The sequence below is a fragment of the Pseudochaenichthys georgianus genome, unplaced genomic scaffold (genome assembly GCF_902827115.2).
Source record: "Pseudochaenichthys georgianus unplaced genomic scaffold, fPseGeo1.2 scaffold_167_arrow_ctg1, whole genome shotgun sequence".
NCBI classification, from domain to species: Eukaryota; Metazoa; Chordata; class Actinopteri; order Perciformes; family Channichthyidae; genus Pseudochaenichthys; species Pseudochaenichthys georgianus.
In genome coordinates this window covers 734,988-757,804 of record NW_027262480.1, presented here as the reverse complement: position 1 = coordinate 757,804, position 22,817 = coordinate 734,988, and the positions used below count along the sequence as shown (strand labels likewise).

At 42.6% G+C, this 22,817-nt stretch overlaps 1 protein-coding gene and 1 pseudogene across 3 annotated transcripts in view; one reads left to right on the top strand and one right to left on the bottom strand.

The window, feature by feature from the left end:
• LOC117441325 (zinc finger protein 721-like) overlaps window positions 1-22,817 on the bottom strand; it is a 393,163-nt pseudogene that overhangs the window by 249,554 nt on the left and 120,792 nt on the right.
• The window catches only part of LOC117441327 (zinc finger protein 420-like), an 85,536-nt gene that overhangs the window by 57,011 nt on the left and 5,708 nt on the right, over window positions 1-22,817 (top strand). The window contains exons 1-3 of one of the 3 annotated variants that reach the window (XM_034077519.2): window positions 16,298-16,375; window positions 16,497-16,615; window positions 17,150-17,215. In XM_034077519.2, coding sequence (XP_033933410.1) covers window positions 17,183-17,215 — 33 coding nt within the window. In that variant the 5' untranslated portion in view covers window positions 16,298-16,375; window positions 16,497-16,615; window positions 17,150-17,182. Of the gene's footprint in view, window positions 1-16,297; window positions 16,376-16,496; window positions 16,616-17,149; window positions 17,216-22,817 lie in introns of those variants that run through there. The other 2 variants (XR_011642819.1, XM_034077518.2) reach the window with 2 other exon arrangements.

The following is a 22,817-nucleotide window of genomic DNA, read 5'->3' as shown; positions in this document are numbered from 1 at the left end:
GAGAGATAACAACCCCACCTGCAACTCCTACTACACTGACACCTACTGCATCTGCACCTGTTAATACAGCTTTACCTATGGGCTGTGTTAGGAACGTTGTACACAAAGTGAAAGTGAAAGATGATGTGAAGCCTGTGCAGCAGAAATTGAGAAGGCTTCCGTTCTCAGTCAGAGATGCTGTTTCTGCAGAGTTAAAGCGCCTTCTTCATGCTGACATCATTGAAAAAATAGATGCCTCTCCCTGGGTATCACCGATCGTTGTGATTCAACGAAGGAACTCATCTAAAATAAGGATGTGTACAGACCTCAGGGAGCCTAACAAGGCTGTCATAATGGATTGCTACCCCATTCCACACATGGAGGAGCTCTTCTCAGAACTCAGAGAAGCTACCATATTCCCAACCCTCAACCTGGCTAATGCATACTACCAGCTTCCACTGCATGAGGACAGCAGAGATCTGACTGCTTTCATTACTCACGAGGGACTCTTCAGGTACAAGCGAGTTTGCTATGGGCTAGCATCAGTGTGAGGGATTAATTTTGTCTTTACTCTTAAGTGTCAAAGAATAATTATCCTTACTCCTAAGATATTTGACCTTTCAGCCTGTTGACGTTTTATGGCCAAGCCGAAGTCTGGTATCTGTCTTAAGGAAGGGGAACGGTCAACTGTGGCTGACCTTACCAAATGTAATGACCGGTCAACTCTCGGTCACAAGGGCCCTAGAGTCAGATAAAGATAATTCATTGCTTCCAGATGGTCACGTACACCTTCCCCCAATATGTGGGATGACTCTGAGTGAAGCTAATTAAAGGTCTGCCAAGATGAGAAGAGAGTCAGAATTGACATGGCAACCCACCGGAGCAGTCAGAATGGACAAGTTGCTATTAGCTGACAGTGAGGCATGTACGTGTCCATCAACGTGACCATGCCCTAATTAATGCAAAAACTTTAAGACCTAATATAAATAAAAGGGTCGTGTTAGAAAACAATTCACTCACAGATCCATAATCATGAAGGTGGAATCTAACTATATCGATAATAAAAATGTATGGAGCCAGGGACAGAAACATGTTTTTTTCTGCTGTAAAGCTGGGCATTTTAACATGGGGGTCTATGGAAATTGCTCCTTTCTGCAGCCCATCGCCTATTGGCCAATATATGAACTGCAGTGTGTGGCACTTCCGTATTGGCTTCCCGGCTGTTCCCCAGAGTTTGCCGCTTGGTCCGAACGAAAGGCTTGTCGTTTTGCGCCGTCCCCCGTTCAAGTGAATTCGCCACCAATCATATTTCCACTCTCGCGCCAGGACCGGGGGAGGGGTTACATGACGTGCATCTTGTGGTGCATTCACTTGCACTCGGACATTAGAGACTTTCTCTCATAAATGTCCGATGAGCCACAACTTTTCTTTCAAAACAAAGATGCCAACTGGGGTGGCAGCTGGGGTGGCAAGGCTATTGTTTAGGGTGGCAGTTGCCACCCCATGCCACCCGACGCAACGTGATGTTTACAGTGAGAACAGCTGTGAGGTCCGTGCAGAAAGCAGAGCAGTGTGTATAATATATATCACTCAGTAGAACAGGCCTACTCTCTTTATTTGCTTTAGTTTAGTATATCTACAAACAAAGAGTCGATATTTTTCTAAAACAATTTAGTGCTTCACAATCAAATACACAACGGCTGTAGCCTGTTTTAGGAGCTGTATGTGCGTGTGTGTGTGTGTGTGTGTGTGTGTGTGTGTGTGTGTGTGTGTGTGTGTGTGTGTGTGTGTGTTGTGTGTTGTGTGGGTGTGTGTGTGTGGTACAGTGTGTGTGTGTGTAGATGCAGCGGACAGACAGGTCTCAGTTGGTTTGGTGTCCTCTGCTTACTTTTAATACTTGTAAATACAACTTTTTGCCCGTAATTTATTTTCCTCATTGTAGCGACCAGAGGGGAGAGGGGGGGGGGGGATATATCCAGTCTCTGATAGTGTTACGTTATTATGAGAGTGCTCTGTTTGATTCTGAAATTGTATATATTTATATAAATATATACATATGTGTGTGTCGCGTGTCCGCTGTCCGCATCTGTAGCCTGTTATTGTCTCATTATACCGCACTGTGAATGAATCAAAGTAAATATATAAGTCATCATGAACACATCTGTCCATCAGACAGAGGGCTGCTGTGCCTTCTGTCATCATTAATGGACGTCTCTTTAAAATGACCGCTCAGAGGAGAGGAGTTCTCATTTCTCTAACCGCCTGCTGCTTCCCCTCCTCTCTCCTCGGTTCCCCTCCTCGGCTCCTCCGCTCGCATCTCCTGTGGGTGGGACTAAGTATCGAGGATAGGAGTCGAGGAGGGGAGTCGAGGAGGGGAGTTCGAGAAATGAGAAAGGGCCCAGAGTCAGACCGACGGCCATTGATGCTCATTTTGTGTTACTTCTGTTGTGTTCTGATATACTCCTGCCAATAGGGGGCGCACTGTAACCAGAGTAACATACAGCGTTCAGAGAATAAACGTATGCCCGGGAGTTGATGCTGTAAGAAGAAGCATGAATAACAGTAAAGAGCTTAGTACCCGTATCCTCTGTCCCTTGCTTCATTAATGTACTAGTACACATCAAATTGGCGACGAGGATGGCCGTGGCTTCTACTCCTTTACCTCTCACCTTTCTTCAGTGTCCGGGAGAACCTACTATGCCATTTGGAACATAGCTAAAAATGTTCGAAACTATCTGCTAGTGATCGACGTGGAAGGAGCCAAGTGGTCGGATACCCGTATACGTGCTACGCTGCTACACAGCGTCGGAACCGAAGCACAGAGGATTTTCTACACATTAACTGAAACGGGAACTACATACAACCATGCCGTGACTGCACTACGGGCGCATTTCGTGCCGAAGGTAAACGTAATTGCGGAGAGACACAAGTTCCGCGAACGAGCCCAGAGACATGATGAAACAATTGCACAGTACGTCTCTGCGCTACGTGAAATTATCGTTTTGTGTGAATTTGGAAATGCAGAACAGGATATGTTGTGTGATCAGATTGTGGAAAAAGCCTACAGTGGACGCATACGTGAACGCTTGCTGCTAGAAGACAAACTGACACTGGATAAAGCCATTCAGATTGCAAATCAGGTGGAAACGGCGGCGCGCAACGTGGCTGAGTTCTCCAACAGTGAAGTGCCTGTGAGAGAGATCAGGGCGCCAAAATGGGAACAAAAACTTTGCTGCAAGTAAACAAAGGAAAGGTGAGAGAAAGTCTGAGCAAGCACGAAGACGTTACAGATGTGATTCAGATAAACATATGGCCAATTCCACACAATGTCCTGCTACAAACAAAATATGCAAATCCTGTGACGGAAATACTGCCTCAGCTACACTTTTCATTGTGAAGTCAGGTTCAATACTGCTGTGCTGGGCCTGGACCTGTTTGAGGCACTGTAAATAGTCATCATGAGAAACAGAGTGGTACTGAATTCAGAGCAGACAGTCAGAGAGATAACAACCCCACCTGCAACTCCTACTACACTGACACCTACTGCATCTGCACCTGTTAATACAGCTTTACCTATGGGCTGTGTTAGGAACGTTGTACACAAAGTGAAAGTGAAAGATGATGTGAAGCCTGTGCAGCAGAAATTGAGAAGGCTTCCGTTCTCAGTCAGAGATGCTGTTTCTGCAGAGTTAAAGCGCCTTCTTCATGCTGACATCATTGAAAAAATAGATGCCTCTCCCTGGGTATCACCGATCGTTGTGATTCAACGAAGGAACTCATCTAAAATAAGGATGTGTACAGACCTCAGGGAGCCTAACAAGGCTGTCATAATGGATTGCTACCCCATTCCACACATGGAGGAGCTCTTCTCAGAACTCAGAGAAGCTACCATATTCCCAACCCTCAACCTGCCTAATGCATACTACCAGCTTCCACTGCATGAGGACAGCAGAGATCTGACTGCTTTCATTACTCACGAGGGACTCTCAGGTACAAGCGAGTTTGCTATGGGCTAGCATCAGTGTGAGGGATTAATTTTGTCTTTACTCTTAAGTGTCAAAGAATAATTATCCTTACTCCTAAAATATTTGACCTTTCAGCCTGTTGACGTTTTATGACCAAGCCGAAGTCTGGTATCTGTCTTAAGGAAGGGGAACGGTCAACTGTGGCTGACCTTACCAAATGTAATGACCGGTCAACTCTCGGTCACAAGGGCCCTAGAGTCAGATAAAGATAATTCATTGCTTCCAGATGGTCACGTACACCTTCCCCCAATATGTGGGATGACTCTGAGTGAAGCTAATTAAAGGTCTGCCAAGATGAGAAGAGAGTCAGAATTGACATGGCAACCCACCGGAGCAGTCAGAATATTTGACTGTGTGACTTATGATGTGAATTTCTCCGGCCGATTACTTGTATTAAATCTCAGTGTTTGACATTCAGAACTCCTGCTCGTCCCGTGTCTCTCTGAGTCCTGACTCTCCATTGCAACAGAAGTTTCCCTTACAATCAGCACCCTCAGCATTTCAGAAGATGATGTCCATGGTGCCGAAAGATTTACCTGGAGTGCAGGCATATCTGGATGATATCATCGTTTACTCCTCATGCCGTGCTGAGCATAAAACCCGCCTGAAAGCAGTACTGTGCCGACTGCAGGAAGCTGGACTAAGTCTCAACACAAATAAATGTAAATTCTACCAGGACAAACTAACGTATCTAGGACACAGCATAAGCAAGGAAGGTCTGCTGCCAAACGATGACCACATTGCAGCTATTCGGGATGCTCCATCACCCAGTGATCCAGTGACTCTCAGGTCTTTTCTTGGCCTAACATCGTGGTACTCCAAGTTCATACAGAACTATGCAACTGTGGTGGAACCAATGAGAGATGTGCTACGCAGAGCTACATTCACATGGACGGATGAGGCACAGAGTAGTTTTCAGCAGGTTAAACTACTCATCACAGATAGTTCATCACTTGCTCTTTTTGACCCGTCACTGCCCACCATAGTGTCTACAGATGCCTCAGACTATGGCATAGGTGGGGTGCTGACACAGATACATCCTGACAACACTGAAAGAACAGTGGCATTTGCTTCCCGCTCTCTTAGTGCTGCAGAGAGAAAGTACTCTGTGGTAGACAAATAAGCTTTGGCCTGTGTGTGGGCTGCAGAGCGTTGGAAAACCTACTTGTGGGGAACAAAGTTCACCTTAAGGACTGATCACCAAGCTTTGACCACACTCTTGGCTAAAAAAGGCATGGGAATGAGAGTAGTACGCTGGTCTGCCAGGCTACTCTGCTTCAACTATGATATTGTCTACAGACCCGGAGCTCAGAAGCATGCAGCAGATTGCCTTTCCCGCCTGCCACTGCCACACGGACAGGACTGCACCTCAGACACGGAACCAAAGACTGTTGTTGCTGTCTCTGCCCTGCTGACTGCTATTCCCTCGTCTGACTTCACAGATGCCTGCACTTCCTGTCCAGAGTTACGTCAGCTACGCAACTACATGACAGACGGGTGGCCGTGTTCATCCAAAGGCCTGCCTGCTAACATGTTGATGTACTACCAGGTGAGAAATGAACTTTCTGTACATGAACAACTCATTCTGAGAGGGAGTCACAGGTTAAAGTCAAGCTAGACTCACACATGGTGTCCTTAGCACACGAGAGCCACCAAGGCATTGTACGCACAAAACAGAGACTCAGAGACTTGTATTGGTGGCCTAAAATGGATGCACTGGTACAATCGGTTATCGCCGCCTGTGTGTCCTGCCAGATGAATGATAAGACAGCTAAAACTAACCCTGTACCTACAGTATGCCACCAGTCCCTCTGCCTCAGGGGCCATGGCAAAATCTTGCACTCGACATCGTGGGCTCATTTGAGACTGGTCCGGTGGACTGTAAGTTTGCTATTACTATGACTGACTACTATTCAAAATGACCAGAAGTGTGTTTTGCCCCAAGATGCACTACTGCAACAGTGATCACCTTCATGAGATCAGTGTTCAGCCAAAAAGGGAACCCCGTCTCTGTGGTGACAGATAACGGTCCACAATTCACATCCTCAGAACTCGCCTCTTTCCTAGAAGAAAGAGACATCCAACACATCAGGACTACAATCTACCATCCAGAAGGAAATGGAGCTGTGGAGAGGCTAAATAGAGTGCTGAAGGAAAGCATGCTCACTGCACAGAGAGAACACTCCGTGGAAAGCTCACGTTGCTGAGTTTCTTCAGGTCTACAGAGCTACACCTCACGCCACTACAGGGACATCTCCTTTCCAGCTCATGTATGGAAGAAAAATGCGAACCAAACTCTCAATCCTGCCACAACTTACTGATACTCAGGATCAAGAACTGAGAGACAGAGTGGAAAAGAAACAGTGGCACATGAAAACATACACTGACGCCAAAATAAATGCCAAGATTCCCAAAATACATCCGGGAAGCTTGGTGCGTGTGAGAAACGTGCTGCATGTCAAAAAGGGAAAGCCAAAGTTCAGTGGGCCTCTGAAAGTGACCCAGCAGAAAGGACCTCCACACTACGGCCCGTCCACACTACAGCGTTGACAGCTTCAATCTGCCCATTCACTTTGAATGGGGTGACGTCACGTTGCCTCGCTTTTTCGCCGAACTGAATTGTGGGTAGCATAGCGGTCCGTCTCCGCCATCTCCAGAGACGCCGGAGTAGCCAGCGCCAGCCAATCAAATCCCGTTTCGGAAAATCTGACAGCTCAAGCCGTAGCCAATCAAACCGCGTCTAAGCTGGGAGAGAAATCCCGCCGTTCATTTCTATATTTCAAAAAAAAGATGGAGGAGAAACTAATTATCGCTGTAGCAAATCACCCGGTTTTGTATGACCAGACCCTCTTCACCTACCGGGATACAAACCGGAGGAACCAGGCATGGAGGGAGGTGGCAGAGACAGTGGGGTGAAACTGGTAGGTTTTCGCCTGTTTGGGGAGTTTATATATATATTGCTCCCATAAAATCCCCGGGGGTTTTTGCTTTGTATGTCGGGGGCGGGAGATTCATGTGATTGGTTGTTGGTCGCGTGCTTGAATAAAATGCCCAAGCTTCAGACACGCCCAGCTCCAAGCTTTTTTTGAAGCTGTAGTGTGGACGCTCCGTTATACGCTTGATAATGGAAAAACCTGGGATGCTTCACACCTGTCGGTTCTTCCAGAAACATTCACTCCTCCATCAGACAAAGCCAATACACTAAATTCCTTCTTTGCTAGTGTGTTCACAAAAGAGGATACCTCATCAATACCAGACTTCCAGGACAGACCATTTAATACTACACTAAATAAATTGGACGTCACATCTAAGGACATCCATAAAAAACTATCGAACTTAGATGCCTCAAAAGCATCAAGACCGGATGGCATCTATCCCAGGATTCTCAAAGAACTGTGTGACGAACTAGATAAACCCTTACTTACTATATTTTAAAAATCGCTTGATGAAGGTGTGGTACCACAGCCTTGGAAGGATGGTCATGTAACTCCTCTATTCAAAAAAGATGACCAAAGCAATCCTGGAAACTATAGGCCTGTCAGCCTTATAGCAGTAGTATGCAAACTCCTTGAATGACACAATTCCATCAGATTAATGATAAAAACCTAGAGGACATTATACAACTTCTGAAGTCCTCCTCCTGCTGCCTTGATATTATTCCAACAGGATTTTTCAAAGATGTTTTGCCTTGCATGGCCTCAGATCTACTTCATATAGTAAACAAATCTCTTCACTCAGGTATTTTTCCACAGGCCCTGAAAACTGCAGTCATTAAACCGCTCTTAAAAAAGAATAATATAGATGCTTCAGTAATGAACAATTACAGGCCCATATCAAACCTCCCATTTCTAGGTAAAATCATTGAAAAAGTTGTTTTTCAACAGTTGAGTAATTTCTTGCATTTAAATAACTGTTTTGATGTGTTCCAGTCAGGCTTTCGTCCAAACCACAGCACTGAGACTGCTCTTGTAAAGGTATTTAATAACATCCACTTAAACACAGACAGTGGCAGAACTTCAGTGTTAGTATTATTAGATCTCAGTGCTGCGTTTGACACTGTTGACCACAATATATTACTAGAACGACTGGAAAACTGGGTGGGACTTTCGAAAACAGTTCTAAATTTGTTTGAATCCTACTTAAAGGACATAAACAACTTTGTTTCTATAGGTAAATACACATCCGAGTTGACAAATATGACATGTGGGGTACCTCAAGGCTCCATCTTGGGGCCTCTTCTCTTTCTCCAATTAAACAAAGATAAAACTGAGGTAATGATTTTTGGAGCCAAGGCAGAACGTATAAAAGTTAGCGCTGAGCTTCAGTCTGCAATGTTCAAACCAACAGATAAAGCCAGAAATCTAGGTGTAGTCATGGACTCTGACCTGAGTTTCAACAGTCACATTAAAACAGTTACTAAATCAGCCTACTATCACCTAAAGAATATATCTAGGATTAAAAGACTAATGTCACAGCAGGATTTAGAAAAACTTGTCCATGCTTTTATCTTCAGTAGACTCGACTACTGCAATGGTGTCTTCACAGGTCTCACTAAAAAATCTATTAGAAAGCTGCAGCTGATTCAGAACGCCGCTGCTCGAGTCCTCACTAACACTAAGAAAGTGGATAACATCACTCCTGTTCTGAAGTCTTTCCACTGGCTTCCTGTGTGTCAAATAATAGATTTCAAAATACTGCTGCTGGTTTATAAAGCACTGAATGGTTTAGGCCCAAAATACATTTCTGACCTCCTGCTAAATTATGAACCATCCAGATCTCTCAGGTCTTCAGGGACTGTTCAACTTTCTGTCCCCAGAGTCAGAACTAAACATGATAAAGAAGCGTTCAGTTATTATGCTCCAAATATCTGGAACAAACTCCCAGAAACCTGCAGGTCCGCTGCAACTCTTACTACTTTTAAATCCAGGCTGAAGACTTTTCTTTTTGTCGCTGCTTTTAATTGAACTATTCATATCTTAGACTGCACTGTAACTTTTATCCATGTATTTTTTTCTTTTAATGTTTATTTTATTAGCTTTTCTTTTTAATGACTGATTTTAAATGCCATTTTCTTAATGTCTTTCATTTTTTGTAAAGCACTTTGAATTGCCTTGTGTTGAAAAGTGCTATATAAATAAACTTGCCTTGCCTTGCCTTGAATCCTTGGTGTGTGATGCCGTCATAGAACATCTTGACTCAAACAACCTATTATCAGACCGCCAACACGGCTTCGTCCAGAGCAGATCCTGTTCAACCCAACTCCTGGCCTGCCTTGACATATGGTCTCGTACCCTTGAAGAAAGAGGAAGTCTCGATGCCATTTATTTGGATTTCCAGAAAGCATTTGATACTGTACCTCACAAAAGATTACTGAATAAGCTCTATGGGTATGGTATCCGTGGAGACATACTCACCTGGATCTCAGACTTTCTCAAAAACAGGCGACAGAGAGTCTTTGTTAACGGGAAACCATCTGGATGGTGACCAGTTCTCAGTGGAATTCCACAAGCTAGTGTCCTGGGTCCTGCACTGTTTGTCCTCTATATCAACGACCTACCCGATAATGTGAGCTCCAGGGTCCAGATGTTTGCAGATGATACTAAAGTCTTCAAGGAAATTAAGTGTAAAGAGGATGCAGAAAAACTCCAGTCAGATCTCAGAGAAATACAAAGATGGTCCGAGTGTTGGCAACTCAAATTCAATGCAGAAAAGTGCAAAGTAATGCACTTAGGTTTTCTAAATAAATAATAAATAAATAATATGGGTGATAAGTCAAACACTATAAACCTATCCGAGACTCAGAATGAAAAGGACCTTGGTGTGAATGTTGACAATCCCCTGACATTTAGTGACCATATCCGTCAGGCCAACACACTCTCACTCCCTAAGCGTCCAATAGCGACGTTTGGTCAGTGTCCGTGGCGTCCAATTGTGACACTCCTAGGCTCCTTCAGCGTCATAAAGGGACGCAAATAGCTTTCAACTGATTGCAATGTATTCCCATCTGCGTCGGGAATTGACGCTCATGGAAGCACGGCATTCGTTTATGTCCGCTGCCCTTAAAGGCAATGTGAGCGTCCATTCCCATTGGATAACGGAGAATTGTACACCCGGAAGTAAGTATTCCTCTTACTGTCGATTGATTTTACAGTGATATCTGCACTACTCATCGACTAAAAAACACCAGATTATCCTTGTTAATTACACACCATTGATTGGTTTAAATTGTGTGTAATGCTTTTGTATTTTTCCCCTTCGAATCGGAGAAACAAATATTTTTTCTGAGTAAAGGATGGTCACGCTCACATAACTTTTAAGGGCATCCGACACAAACGAATGCCGTGCTTCCATGAGCGTCAAATCCCGACGCAGATGGGAATACATTGCAATCAGTTGAAAGCTATTTGCATCCCTTTATGATGCTGAAGGAGCCTAGGAGCGTCACAATTGGACGCCACGGACACTGACCAAACGTCGCTATTGGACGCTTAGGGAGTGAGAGTGTGTTGGTCAGGCAAGTAAGAAAGCGAATGGTATCCTAGCAATGATCCGCAGATCATACACTTATTTGGACTCTGACGTAATACGTAGTTTATACATCTCTCTTGTACGGCCACTCCTCGAGTATGGGAATGTCGCTTGGTCCCCCATGTACAAAAAGGATGCTTAGCTCATCGAGAAAATACAGAGAAGGGCAACGAAGCTGGTTCCAGAACTAAAGGACCTACCATATCAAGAACGACTGCAAAGTCTTAAAATCCAGAGTATGTATTATAGAAGGGCGAGGGGAGATATGATCGAAGTTTTCAAATATCTCCACAACATCTACAAAACATCATGCCCACTACAACGGGATTATAACACCATAACTCGTGGACACTGCCTCAAGTTAAAGAAACAGTACTCAAGACTGGCTATCCGCCACAACTTTTTCAGCCTGCGTGTGGTTGACTTGTGGAATTATCTGCCAGAAAGCGTTGTCACATCCAAGACGATTAACTAACTTAAATCCCGCCTCGACCACTACTGGTCAAACATCACCTTCACTTTGAACTATGTGACTGTTGCCAGCATCCATAGTAAATAAAGAATCAGTGATCTACTCATTTATTTATGAGCGACTAAAAGGCCTTAGGCCTATTACAGCCGTATCCTATTGATTGATTGATTGAGAAGAAGTGAGGCCTGCTGAGCCAGCTACAGTGGATGGTGCTCAGAGCAGGAACCAGCGAATCAGAAAGCAGCCTGCTTGGATTGAGGACTATGTCACTTAAACTGTGGTTGAATTAATGTTTGAAAATGTTCTGCATATTGTGATATGTGAAGTTATTATTATTACAGATGGTTACTACAGAAGTGTCTGTTTAAAATGCTAATGTTATGCATACTGTTCAAGTGGAGAATAACTCTTTTAAGAAGGGGGGAAATGTTGTGTTCTGATATACTCCTGCCAATAGGGGGCGCAGTGTAACCAGAGTAACATACAATGTTCAGAGAATAAGTGTATGCCCGGGAGTTGATGCTGTAAGAAGAAGCATGAATAACAGTAAAGAGCTTAGTACCCGTATCCTCTGTCCCATGCTTCATTAATGTCTTTTTACCAGTACACAATAACTTCCATTTAGAAACACACACATTATTCTTCTGAATAATGGCACCAACAGTGGTCTTCTTCTCACCATGCTGCTTTCTGATGGTCTTGTAGCCGATCCCAGCCTTGAGCAGGTCTACGATCTCACCCTGAGGTCCTTCGACTGCTCTTTAGTCTCGCCATGGTGGAGAGGTTGGAATCTGATTGATTGATTCTGTGGACAGGTGTCTTTTAAACAGGTAACAAGTTGATATTAGAGAGTACTGTTAAAGGAAGATTACTTATTTAACCGGTGCGTTTATTGTCAGACAACACCTGTGTTTTCATATATCTAAAACTCTTCATCGTGGACTAGAGGTCTAAGAATTGGTTCTGTTTGCGGAGCCCATGGTTCATTCCCCTGTCATGAATTTTATAGTTTAAAACACCACTTTTTCCTGAGTTTTCATTAGTTATGGAGATAGGATCTGTTTCCTCATACATCTGTTCACATATTTTGTCTTCAGCTATGTTCGTTCATTTTCTGTTTTCAAAATATGTCTTGAATATCTTTGACTAATCCCTGATCCCACCCTCTTTAAGGCTCTTCTTATCAATAGCCAAAATCTTCCTCTGTCATCGAGGGTCTTTTACCAGACGAAGGCTTTTGTTTGGAAATTACTTCCGAGAGGTCCCTCCCTCCTCTCACTCAAAGATAGTTTGGTCATTAAGGTAAAAACTCAAAAACCCTTTGCAGTTCCTTTTCTGTTCACCAGTTTAAAAACAGAATATCAGAGGAAGGTACACAGACTATTTGGATGTAAGTAGGCCAATGAGTTTCAAATTCAGCAAAAAGCAAGTCACATTTCTGTGGGTGATTGGAAACACTTTCTGACAAGACATCATTTAGTAAAAGTTAGTAAATATATCTAAACCAAAAACGCAATTACATCCTATTTGAGTGATTTTATGATCATTTTAAATGTATTTTTAACAGAGGTGTAAATAAACTAAATGTACTCAAGTACTGTACTTAAGTACAATTTGGAGAAACTTGGGCCATTTCTCATTTCATCATTCTCGACTCCTCGGTCCTCTGGTAGTGACCCGGAAATTAATTTCAGCACGCCATGTTGAAGGACATCTCATTTCTCTAAATGTACTTCGAGGACCGAGGATCGAGCGTCGAGGAGGCTCTCTGGAGGAGCTATAACGGAGGATACACTGATGGGTCCTCCACGGTCCTCCACAGCTCCTTCGTGGATGCATTTCCGGGAACAGAGATGTTTCAAAGAGTCATGACGCACGGCCGGACTTATCTCAGCAAATGACAGCTCTGCATGCATCCCCTGGATATTATTTTATTAACTGCTCTCATCGCGACGCGATGTTTACAGTCAGGGGCGCCATAAGGGGGTGAAAAGTTAGGATGATTCTAAGGGCCCGTGACTGACAAAGGCCCCAAAAAATGTTAGAACATTAAGAAAAAAAATGTAAGTAACCTTTCTTCAATCATCAATAATTAACATTAACATAACGTTATATTCATAATGTACTCACTAAACCTATGATTCATTTAACTTATTTTCTTCCAAAAGTTAATTATCCAAAGCATCAAACAAACTCTATTTACAGGTAATGGTTTGGTCCTGCCTCCAAACGCTGTGCAGCACCGGCCCTTTCTAGCAGAGAGAGAGACTAGTGAGAGCATGTGAGGAGGGATGCTAGTACTTCCGTGTGTACGATGTCTCAACGACTAACAAAGTCAGGCTTTCAAGAAAGAAAATAAAGGAGAGAAAGACAAGAGAGAGGGACTAAAGGGCGACAGTATGTCAACCATTTTTTCAAAAGAAAAGGTGCGTGTGGTCCATGAGTGGTGGAAATTAGTCTGTTAGCTAAGCGTAGTCCATTGTAAATAATAATTGTAATGTTTTGCTGACATTAAAGGTGGGGTAGGTAAGTTTTAGAAACCGGCTCGAGATACACTTTTTGTTATATTGTATGGAATGCTCTTAACATCCCGATAGCAATGAATATCTTAAGTTCTTTGACAAAAAATCTGCTGTAAAAAGCACGACCAATCATTTGAGCCGACCCGGCTAAAATAACTGGATGGCCTACCTGCCTGTCAACCTTCCATCTGTGCAAAAACTTATCTCGTGCCCTCATTGGTCATGTGCGCGTTCGTGTGTGTTGGAGGAGGGGCTCTGTAAGGAAGTGGCAGATTTTTTCCGGTTGTGTATTTTCAAATTCTAGCGCACTCGAGCTGGTTTCTCCAAAATGACCTACCCCACCTTTAAGTACTGTTAATATCTTCACAGAAAATTCAGAGGTATTTCATTTCACTCTTTTAGCTGACATTTAATAAATTCAGGTACATTTTTAGCATCTATTCATACTAAATCAGTTGTCCCTCCCCCTGGTGCCAGGACCAACAGATCCATCTTTAGGCTCCGCAGCCCTGACCCCCCATAAGGCTTTGCAGTATTGCCATACTGTCCATCGAAAGCCAGTTGACTAGAAAGCTGGACTTCAAGGACTTGATCAGTGACTTTGCCTGTAAGAAGGCTAGGCGCTGGGCTCTTGGTGAGTAAGGCTGAGCCAGGGCTCGTAATAACTGTTAAAGGGCAAGGCTATGGTAACGATATTGGATCACTACACACAAGATGCATGATGAGAAAAAGACAGAGAACAGGTAATAGGCTCTGATATTGCACCCCCATTAGGCCTTTTCATTTCCATTTCCGTTTTGTTGTCCATTTACACTTTAATACCCGCTTATTTTGTAGTTGGTATGTATATTTAATTAAAAAATCTGCTGCTTATGTAATTTTTTTTGTTATAGCATTTTATAAATGATAATATAGGTGTTAATGTTCACTTTATTTTAATTTAAGAGGTCATGTATATTTAAGTTATATTTATTTTGATTTTTCAATGTTCCATTCAAAAATGTTATTAAAAAGGCATGCTCACCATAAAATATGACTATTGAGGTCTATTGTCAGGAATGTTAGTGTTATATCAAATAATGAATTCTACTGCAGTAGAATGTTGCACGTCTGCACAGTGTTATATGTTCACCGCTCAGTGTCAATAAATATTGTGTATTTAGTATTGGACTACAAGATAGATGCAAGCCTGTACAGGTAGTTATTTAAAGCATAAATGAGTCGGTTCGGTTCTGGAGGTGTGGTTACAGCATTGTGCTTGGTTGGCGTGGCCTGGGTCTGGTTGTGGGGCCCAATGTGATATATTTTCATGGGGCCCAAAATCCCTGGCGGTGCCCCTGTTTACATTGAGAACAGCTGTGAGGTCCGTGCAGAAAGCAGAGCAGTGTGTATAATATATAGCACTCAGTATTTATAACAGGCCTACTCTTTTTATTTGCTTTAGTTTAGTAGATATCTACAAAGAGTCGATATTTTTCTAAAACCATTTAGTGCTTCATATAATAAAATACACAACGGCTGTAGCCTGTTTTAGGAGCTGTAAGTGCGTGTGTGTGGTGTAGGTGTGTGTGGTACAGTGTGTGCGTAGATGCAGCGGACATACAGGTCTCAGTTTGTTTGGTGTCCTCTGCTTACTTTTAATACTTGTAAATAAAACTTTTGTCCCGTAATTTATTTTCCTCATTGTAGCGACCAGAGAGGGGAAAACATAGTTTTTCCAATATTTTTATATCTTTCATTATTATTTTATTTAACTATTTTTATTTTTAATTCCTAATGAATCTTTTTATTATGTTTTTTTTTTTTTTCTCTCCAATTATTTGTATGTCCCTCAGTACAAAGTCATTCAGACTAGCTGCACCTTTACCAGCTTGAATGATAACACGTTAATGATCAATCATTATAAATCAAAACATATATGATTAAAAAAAAAAGTATTTTAATAGCGATAGTGTTTTCTATTTTTTCAGAACAACATATCTATCCACATGTACAGGTGCCAACAGCATCTGATTGTGTAGCATCCAACCAAGCTTTAAAAACATGTAGTGGTACTAGCTTGGTAATTTTCCATTCTTTTTGTAGACTGTTCCATGTTAGTGGAGCTGCACATCTAAAAGCTTTCTTCCCTAAGACAGTCCTAGCACTTGGCACATTTAATAAAACCACAGCATGCGATCTCCGGCAATAAGTACTTTCAATTCGCCGAGAGATCAGGCAGCAGATGATCAGTGGGGCCTTGTTTTACTGAATGATGTGTTTTTTTATGGGGAATTCAAATATGAGCTTATTATTAGGATTTTCGGAGACTTTGCACACGTTTTCACAAACATGTTCACGCTAGGAGTACTTCCATTCGCTTCGTCTTGATCTGTAGATGTGATTTGATGTGTCGTGTGTCTCCCAACTCCTCTCCAAAGTTCAGATACTATATACAAATACTAAAAGGTAAATAAAACATTAAACAATGACAAAATAACAACCTGAAAGATATGTATTCTATCTACACATTTCGTAATTATCTAATCTCGTGGCCTTATAAAAGTGTTGGGTAAAGTAACGCAGAATATATATATTTTTTAATTGTAAATAATTAGAAACATTCTTTATGTGCACAAGTACACACACATAACAAGCTGTCCCGAGTTCCTCCGGCTGCAGTTCCGCAGACGGCCGGTGTGTGGCAACAGAGCGCTGGGAGCAGAGGGAGGTGAGACGGATATGACGGATGACGGGTGCGACGGAAATACACCCGAACATATGTGGTACCCCGAACACATCTGGTACCTACAGCGGTCCTCAAAAGCTACACGTTGCTAACAGACGTTGATGCAGATGTTATACCAAATGTAATGTGTTTTAAGAGCTTTTAAAACACATACAAATAGTTAGTTTATCCTTGGAGGTGATTATCCGTGCTTTCATCCGTTAAACCGTGTTTTTGTTGCCCTCCCGTTCTTTGTTTCGTAGCATTTTATACCACGTGGCTGATCGGTAAACATAAGTAAAGGCATTAAACGGCATTTGACGGCAGTGTTTTATCAAGGAGAAGAACGACTGAAGAAGCAGGACGAAGAGGAGAGAGAGAGGTAACATCCTTCTGTGTGTGTGGTGGTGTGGTGTGTGTGTGTGTGGTGTGTGTGTGTGTGTGTGTGTGTGTGTGTGTGTGTGTGTGTGTGTGTGTGTGGTGTGTGTGTGTGTGTGTGGTGTGTGTGTGGTGTGTGTGTGTGTGTGGTGTGTTTTAATGACTTTGTATACTGCAGGGTAGTTTGTAAATTTACTCCAGGTGGAACTAAAGTCTGATTTAACACTTTAATGTATTTCACATCATTAATGCAGATCTGTAAAGTAACTAAAGGTATTAAATACATGTGGTGGAGTAAAAGTACACCATTTACCTCTGAACTGTTCTAAATATACAAAATAGCATTACATAGAAATACTCAAGCAAAGTAAAAGTACCTCTAAATAGTACTTAAGCACAGTTCTTGAGTAAATGTACTTAGTTACTTCTCGCCTCTGCTATGAACCTACGAAGTAGCTGTAGATTTGTTTAGTTGTGTCTGTGGGTTGTATGGAGTTGTCTTGTTTTGTGTCAGCTGTAGTTGTGTTGATTATTTCAGAGACCCAGCCGGAGAAGGAGCACTGAGAGCAGCATGGAGGAGAACAAAGAGACCCCTGGAGCTCAGGTCAGTGTGCACTTCATCACAATATATTCCTATCACTGTTATCCCCAAATGAAAGATCACAACCTGTTTAGAAAATACAATATGAATGCACAATATGGTTAGATATAGCTTAGAAGGTTGTTGTATACGATAATACTTTAATGATCAAGTCTGAAATGTGACTTGCATCACAGCAGCTCCATGTGTAACATCAACATAAACAAATATCAAGACAACAATACATGAAAAACAAACATGTAACATAACAGCAGGATCAGTGAGAGACAACCTGCTCAAAGAGCCTTCAGCGTGCTTTTGGTCTGGATTCAGCTCTGTGTTTACTGAGAGGACTGACTGGAGCACAAAGGATGCTTCAGGCTGACTTCATTGAATCTCCATTAGATGGCAGCAGTTCGTATTCTCTGTTCAGAGCATGCTTTGGGTCCCAGGTGATGTTGTTGGACAGCCTCTCAGGTTATTATGGTCTGCTGAGTCAGAAAGTCTCTGACAGGGTGGACCAACAATCTTTGAGCAGAGTTGTAACAGGTGGAGCAGTTTTGATTTTAAAGCTGTTGACAAACACTTGTACCAGGGGGGTATACTGCGAAGCAGGATTTTCGCTTAGCTGGCTAAATTCAGGGAAAACTCCGACTTTCCGGTCCTACGAAGCTGGTTCTCTTTTTAGCGGCTAGATCTCCATGGTAATATATGCTAAGCAGCTAACCTGGTCGGGACCAGGTTAGGTTGCAGGCTAAGAGCTCAACTCAGTGAAAGCACCGCCTGCTGACCAATCAGAGCTCAGTGTGCGGAGTTTAAAGCGATCAAGTCATATTACAGGAGAAAGGAAATACAGAAAAGCTGCCGTTGCAGGAAAGACGGCCGGCAAAAATCACCGACTGTGTGAACGTGAACATGAATAGAATATCACCTCCATCTTCAGAGCAATCTGACTATTATAACATTAGCGTTAAGAAAGCTTACTTAAATATCGGCCACAACATAAGTAACCGGATCAGAGTAACATTAAGTACAGTCCGCGGCATATCACTTCATAATGTATCATATATCTCCTTATCTGAGTCAGCTGAGCCGTATCTTGTGATTGGTCGAATGCTCCAAATACCACCCCTTTCATGTGAACGCGCACCTAACTAGATAGGACACGGCTGGCTTGAGCGATCCACTTGATAACCAGCGTCGTAGTACAGTTTAGCGAGAGCGCGTATGTTTTGGATTAGGCCAACCGGCTAACTCAAACATATCCAGGTTAGGTTGAACCAGCTTCGTAGCATAGGCCCCAGGTAGCCTTGCAGTACTGCAGAACAGACACGATCACAGATGTAAAGAACAACTGAAGAATTTCTCTGCTCGCCCAAAAAGACCTAAGGCGAAGGAGAAAATACATTCTTTGTTTTGTCCTTTTGCACAGATATTCAATGTGCTCTTTCCATGACAGCAGGTGGTCAATCATTACACCCAAGTATTTGTATGAAACTCCCTGCTTGATTTGATCTGTATGGATGACAATGAGGACTTTATGGGAGTCAGATGGTGAGCCAAAAACTATTTCCTCAGTTTTCTTGGTGAGCATTGTTATCAGTCCACTCAACCACCTGATTTACAGAGAAGCCCCTCAATGCAGTGTGCAATACCTCAACATGGGCGGGAGCTCAACGCCCCTCCTTCTCAACCTTTGAGGCACGTGACGTCCCGACTCCCGTGTTGTCTACTTACAAAAGTAACATAATTATATCTGTGATACCTTTGTTATATATATATATATATTTTATATCTTATATTATTAATATATATATATATAATGATACCTTAAAAGTCAGTTATGACTTCAAGAAAGGGCCTTCATTTGTTTTTTAACGTACGCCTTTTTAATTTCAATATAATCACTGCATTTCAGAGGCAATATTGTATGTTTACTCACTTTTTACTGATAAAAAACATGTGATATAAATGAAATCATATAGTACTGTATTTCCTACCTGTATTTCAAAAAATATATTAAAGTGCTATCGTATTGATAGAATTTATAGAATTGACAGGATAATATCAATGGTAATATAATACTGTGAACAGAGCCATTCCGCATACTGTACTTCTACTTTTGATACTTTGAGTACATTTAGCTGATAATACTTATACTCTTTTACTTAAGAAACACTTTGAATTCAGGACTTTCAATTTTATAAAACACAGACAGGAAGCAACAGACAAGACAGGACAAAATAAAACACGGACAGATCGTGACAACTAATACATTTTGAGGCATTAGTGAACCTAATACATTACATTACATTACATTGCATTTAGCTGACGCTTTTATCCAAAGCGACTTACAATAAGTACATTCGACCAGGAAGACACAACCTTGAAGAAAACAGAATCATATAAGAACATCAGGTTTCAAAGAGCCAATCGTTTCAAGTGCTGCTCAACTGGCTAAGCCAGTCCTTTATTAGTATATAAGTGCTCTGTTAGCAGTTCTTTGTTAGTCATTCTATCGCTCGAAGTGGAGTCGAAAGAGATGAGTTTTCAGTCTGCGCCGGAAGGTGTGTAAGCTTTCTGCTGTCCTGATGTCAATGGGAGCTCATTCCACCATTTTGGAGCCAGGATAGCAAACCCCACGTGTTTCTGCTGATGGGAACTTGGGTCCCCCTCGCAGCGAGGGTGCAGCGAGTCGTTTGGCTGATGCAGAGCGAAGTGCACGTGCTGGGGTGTACGGTTTAACCATGTCCTGGATGTAGGAAGGGGCCAGATCCATTTGCAGCATGGTACGCAAGTACCAGGGTCTTGAAGTGGATTCTAGCAGTTACCGGAAGCCAGTGAAGGGAGCGGAGGAGCGGCGTGGTGTGGGAGAATTTTGGAAGGTTGAAGACCAGACGAGCCGCTGCATTCTGGATGAGCTGCAGAGGTCGGATGGCACATGCAGGTAGACCAGCCAGGAGGGAGTTGCAGTAGTCTAGGCGTGAGATGACGAGAGCCTGGACCAGAACCTGCGTCGCTTTCTGGGTCAGCTGGGGACGTCTCTTCCTGATGTTGTAAAGCGTGTATCTGCAGCAGCGGGTTGTAGCAGCGATATTTGCAGCGAAGGACAGGTTGTTATCCAGGATCACACCCAGATTCCTTGCAGTCTGAGTCGGGGAAACAACAGAGGTGCCGATGTTGATAGTTAGGTCAAGAGAGGGACAATCTTTTCCCGGAAGGAAAAGCACTTCAGTTTTGTCAAGGTTGAGCTTGAGATGATGAGCGGACATCCACTGATGCAGCTGATTGTGACAGTTCCCCCCCAGCAGCTGTCACTCATGACCCCATCTCAATTACCAGCGGCCTTCAAATTATGGCCTGCTTCTTTTGTGGAACCTCACAACCTCTTCATCCTGAAATATATATTTGACAAAGAGAGGTTAAAGGTGGGGTAGGTACGTTTGAGAAACCGGCTCGAGATACACTTTTTGTTATATTCCATGGAATACTCTTAACATCCCGATAGCAATGAATATCTTAAGTGCTTTGACAACAAATCCATTAAAAAACGTCATCTGTGGAAGCTGTGGCGCTGTAAAAAGCACGACCAATCATCTGAGCCGGCCCGGCTAAAGTAACTGGATGGCCCACCTGCCTGTCAGCCTTCCATCTGGACACAAACTCATCTCGTGCCCTCATTGGTCATGTGCGCATTCGTGTGTGTTGGAGGGGCTCTGTGAGGAAGTAGCAGATTTTTTCCAGTTGTGTATTTACAAATTCTAGCACACTCGAGCTGGTTCCTCCAAAATTACCTACCCCACCTTTAAATGTTTAACACTCACACTGGTTCAAGATTTTATCATTTGTGATTCAACAACTTCTACCTGCATTCCTCCCGTCGCCTCTTGCAGTCTTGCGACCTCTCTTGTTCAGACCTTGGTGAATGAAAGACAAACATTAAAAACATTCATTAAAAATGATTACAGTGTCACAAATTGTTTCAAGAATGCAAATGTAAATTGTAAAATTAAAGAAACATACAGCATTGGGAACGTTTTTGAGGAGAACTAGGGTTACCAGTGCCTAATTTGCTGCATGTTTGTCTTGGAATATAAAAAGCACACAACCAGATGCGGGTCAACAACATATGTCCTGAAAAGTCTTGTTTCCACAAGTGATATCAATGAAAAACTGAAATATTAAACCCTTATTTATACATACCTCATTGAAATCAAATTGGACTCTTGCCACAATGTAAAATGCGTACGTAAATAAAGAAATAGTATATTATGTTAGGTTGTTGTGATGCTATGGTGTTCATTGACAAATAATATTCCTCCGTGAATGTTGTTTTGGATATAAATAAATCACAGCATGTCCCAAACTATGAGCAATAATGGACTGCATAGCATGCTGAAAGCATTATACATCTGTATACATTATTATAAATAGGACTACTATATGTACTGTATATTAGTGCTGCACGATTAATCGGAAAAAGATCGTGATCTCGATTCAGACACCTATGCGATCTCATTGCTATGCTGATTTTTTTTTTTTTTTAATAATTATTTTGCTTCTGAATAATACCAACTTGCAATCTCAATCATACTTAAACGATGTAAAGCAAATATACTCTATACATTTAACATTAAAGTACCATGATCGCATCCAAATGGTAGTGTCTCTCCTCCTCTCATGCAGTGTTAACGCTGCAGCCACTAGTGTTGCCAGTTTTTGCGGAAGGAATAAGCAACCAGGTCTATGAAAACAAGCGCAAAAGAACATGAGCACTTAAACCTATATATGTCGGGTCGGCTATTTGAAAATAACCTATCTACAAGCTCACAAACCGCAACAACCATTATTACTACTATATATTACCAAGCAACTTTACAGAAAGATAAGCCCAATGTGGCTTATAATAAGTATACCTGGCAACACTCACTGACTGCAGCACGTGAGGGCAGGAGCCCTGTTTACAGAAGCGTTAGCATTAGCACTGATTAACAAGAGTAACGAGAGTGACTAGTAGTACAAGAAAAACTGAAATGAGTGACAAGGAGGTCGAGGACAATGACAACAAACACCGATGAAAATCCCGGTGGCGACTCTGGCGAGAGTGAGAGGGAAGTTGTGCTTGTGCCGAAAAAAAGGATCACATTCATCCAGTGGGTGGAACTTTTTGGATTTGATCCTGATGATGACTTACAAAAAGTCGTCCACTGTAAGCATTGTTCTCGCATCGTCGCAACGACGTCAGGTAACACCACAAACCTATTAAATCACCTGCAACGTCACCATAAAATATTTTTGTTACAAGAGAGACAAATGTTGTCTGTTTAAATTCATTGTACTCACGTGACGTCTAATGGCGCGTTTCCACTGCAGCGGGTAGCTCGCTTTAAGCGCGCCGAGCCGTGCGGGGCCCGTTTTTGGTTGCGTTTCCACTTGGCCTAGTTTTGGCCCGAGGCTACTTTTTCACCCTTTTTCTGGCCCGACTAAATCGTGGTTCTATCGAGGCCAACAAGCGGGGCCAACAACCGGGCCAACAACCGGGCGGAATATGCTAAACTAGTGACGACTGCTGATTGGTCAGAGAAAATCGTCACAATTCTCGCGCGACTTAATCCCTAGTGTCGCA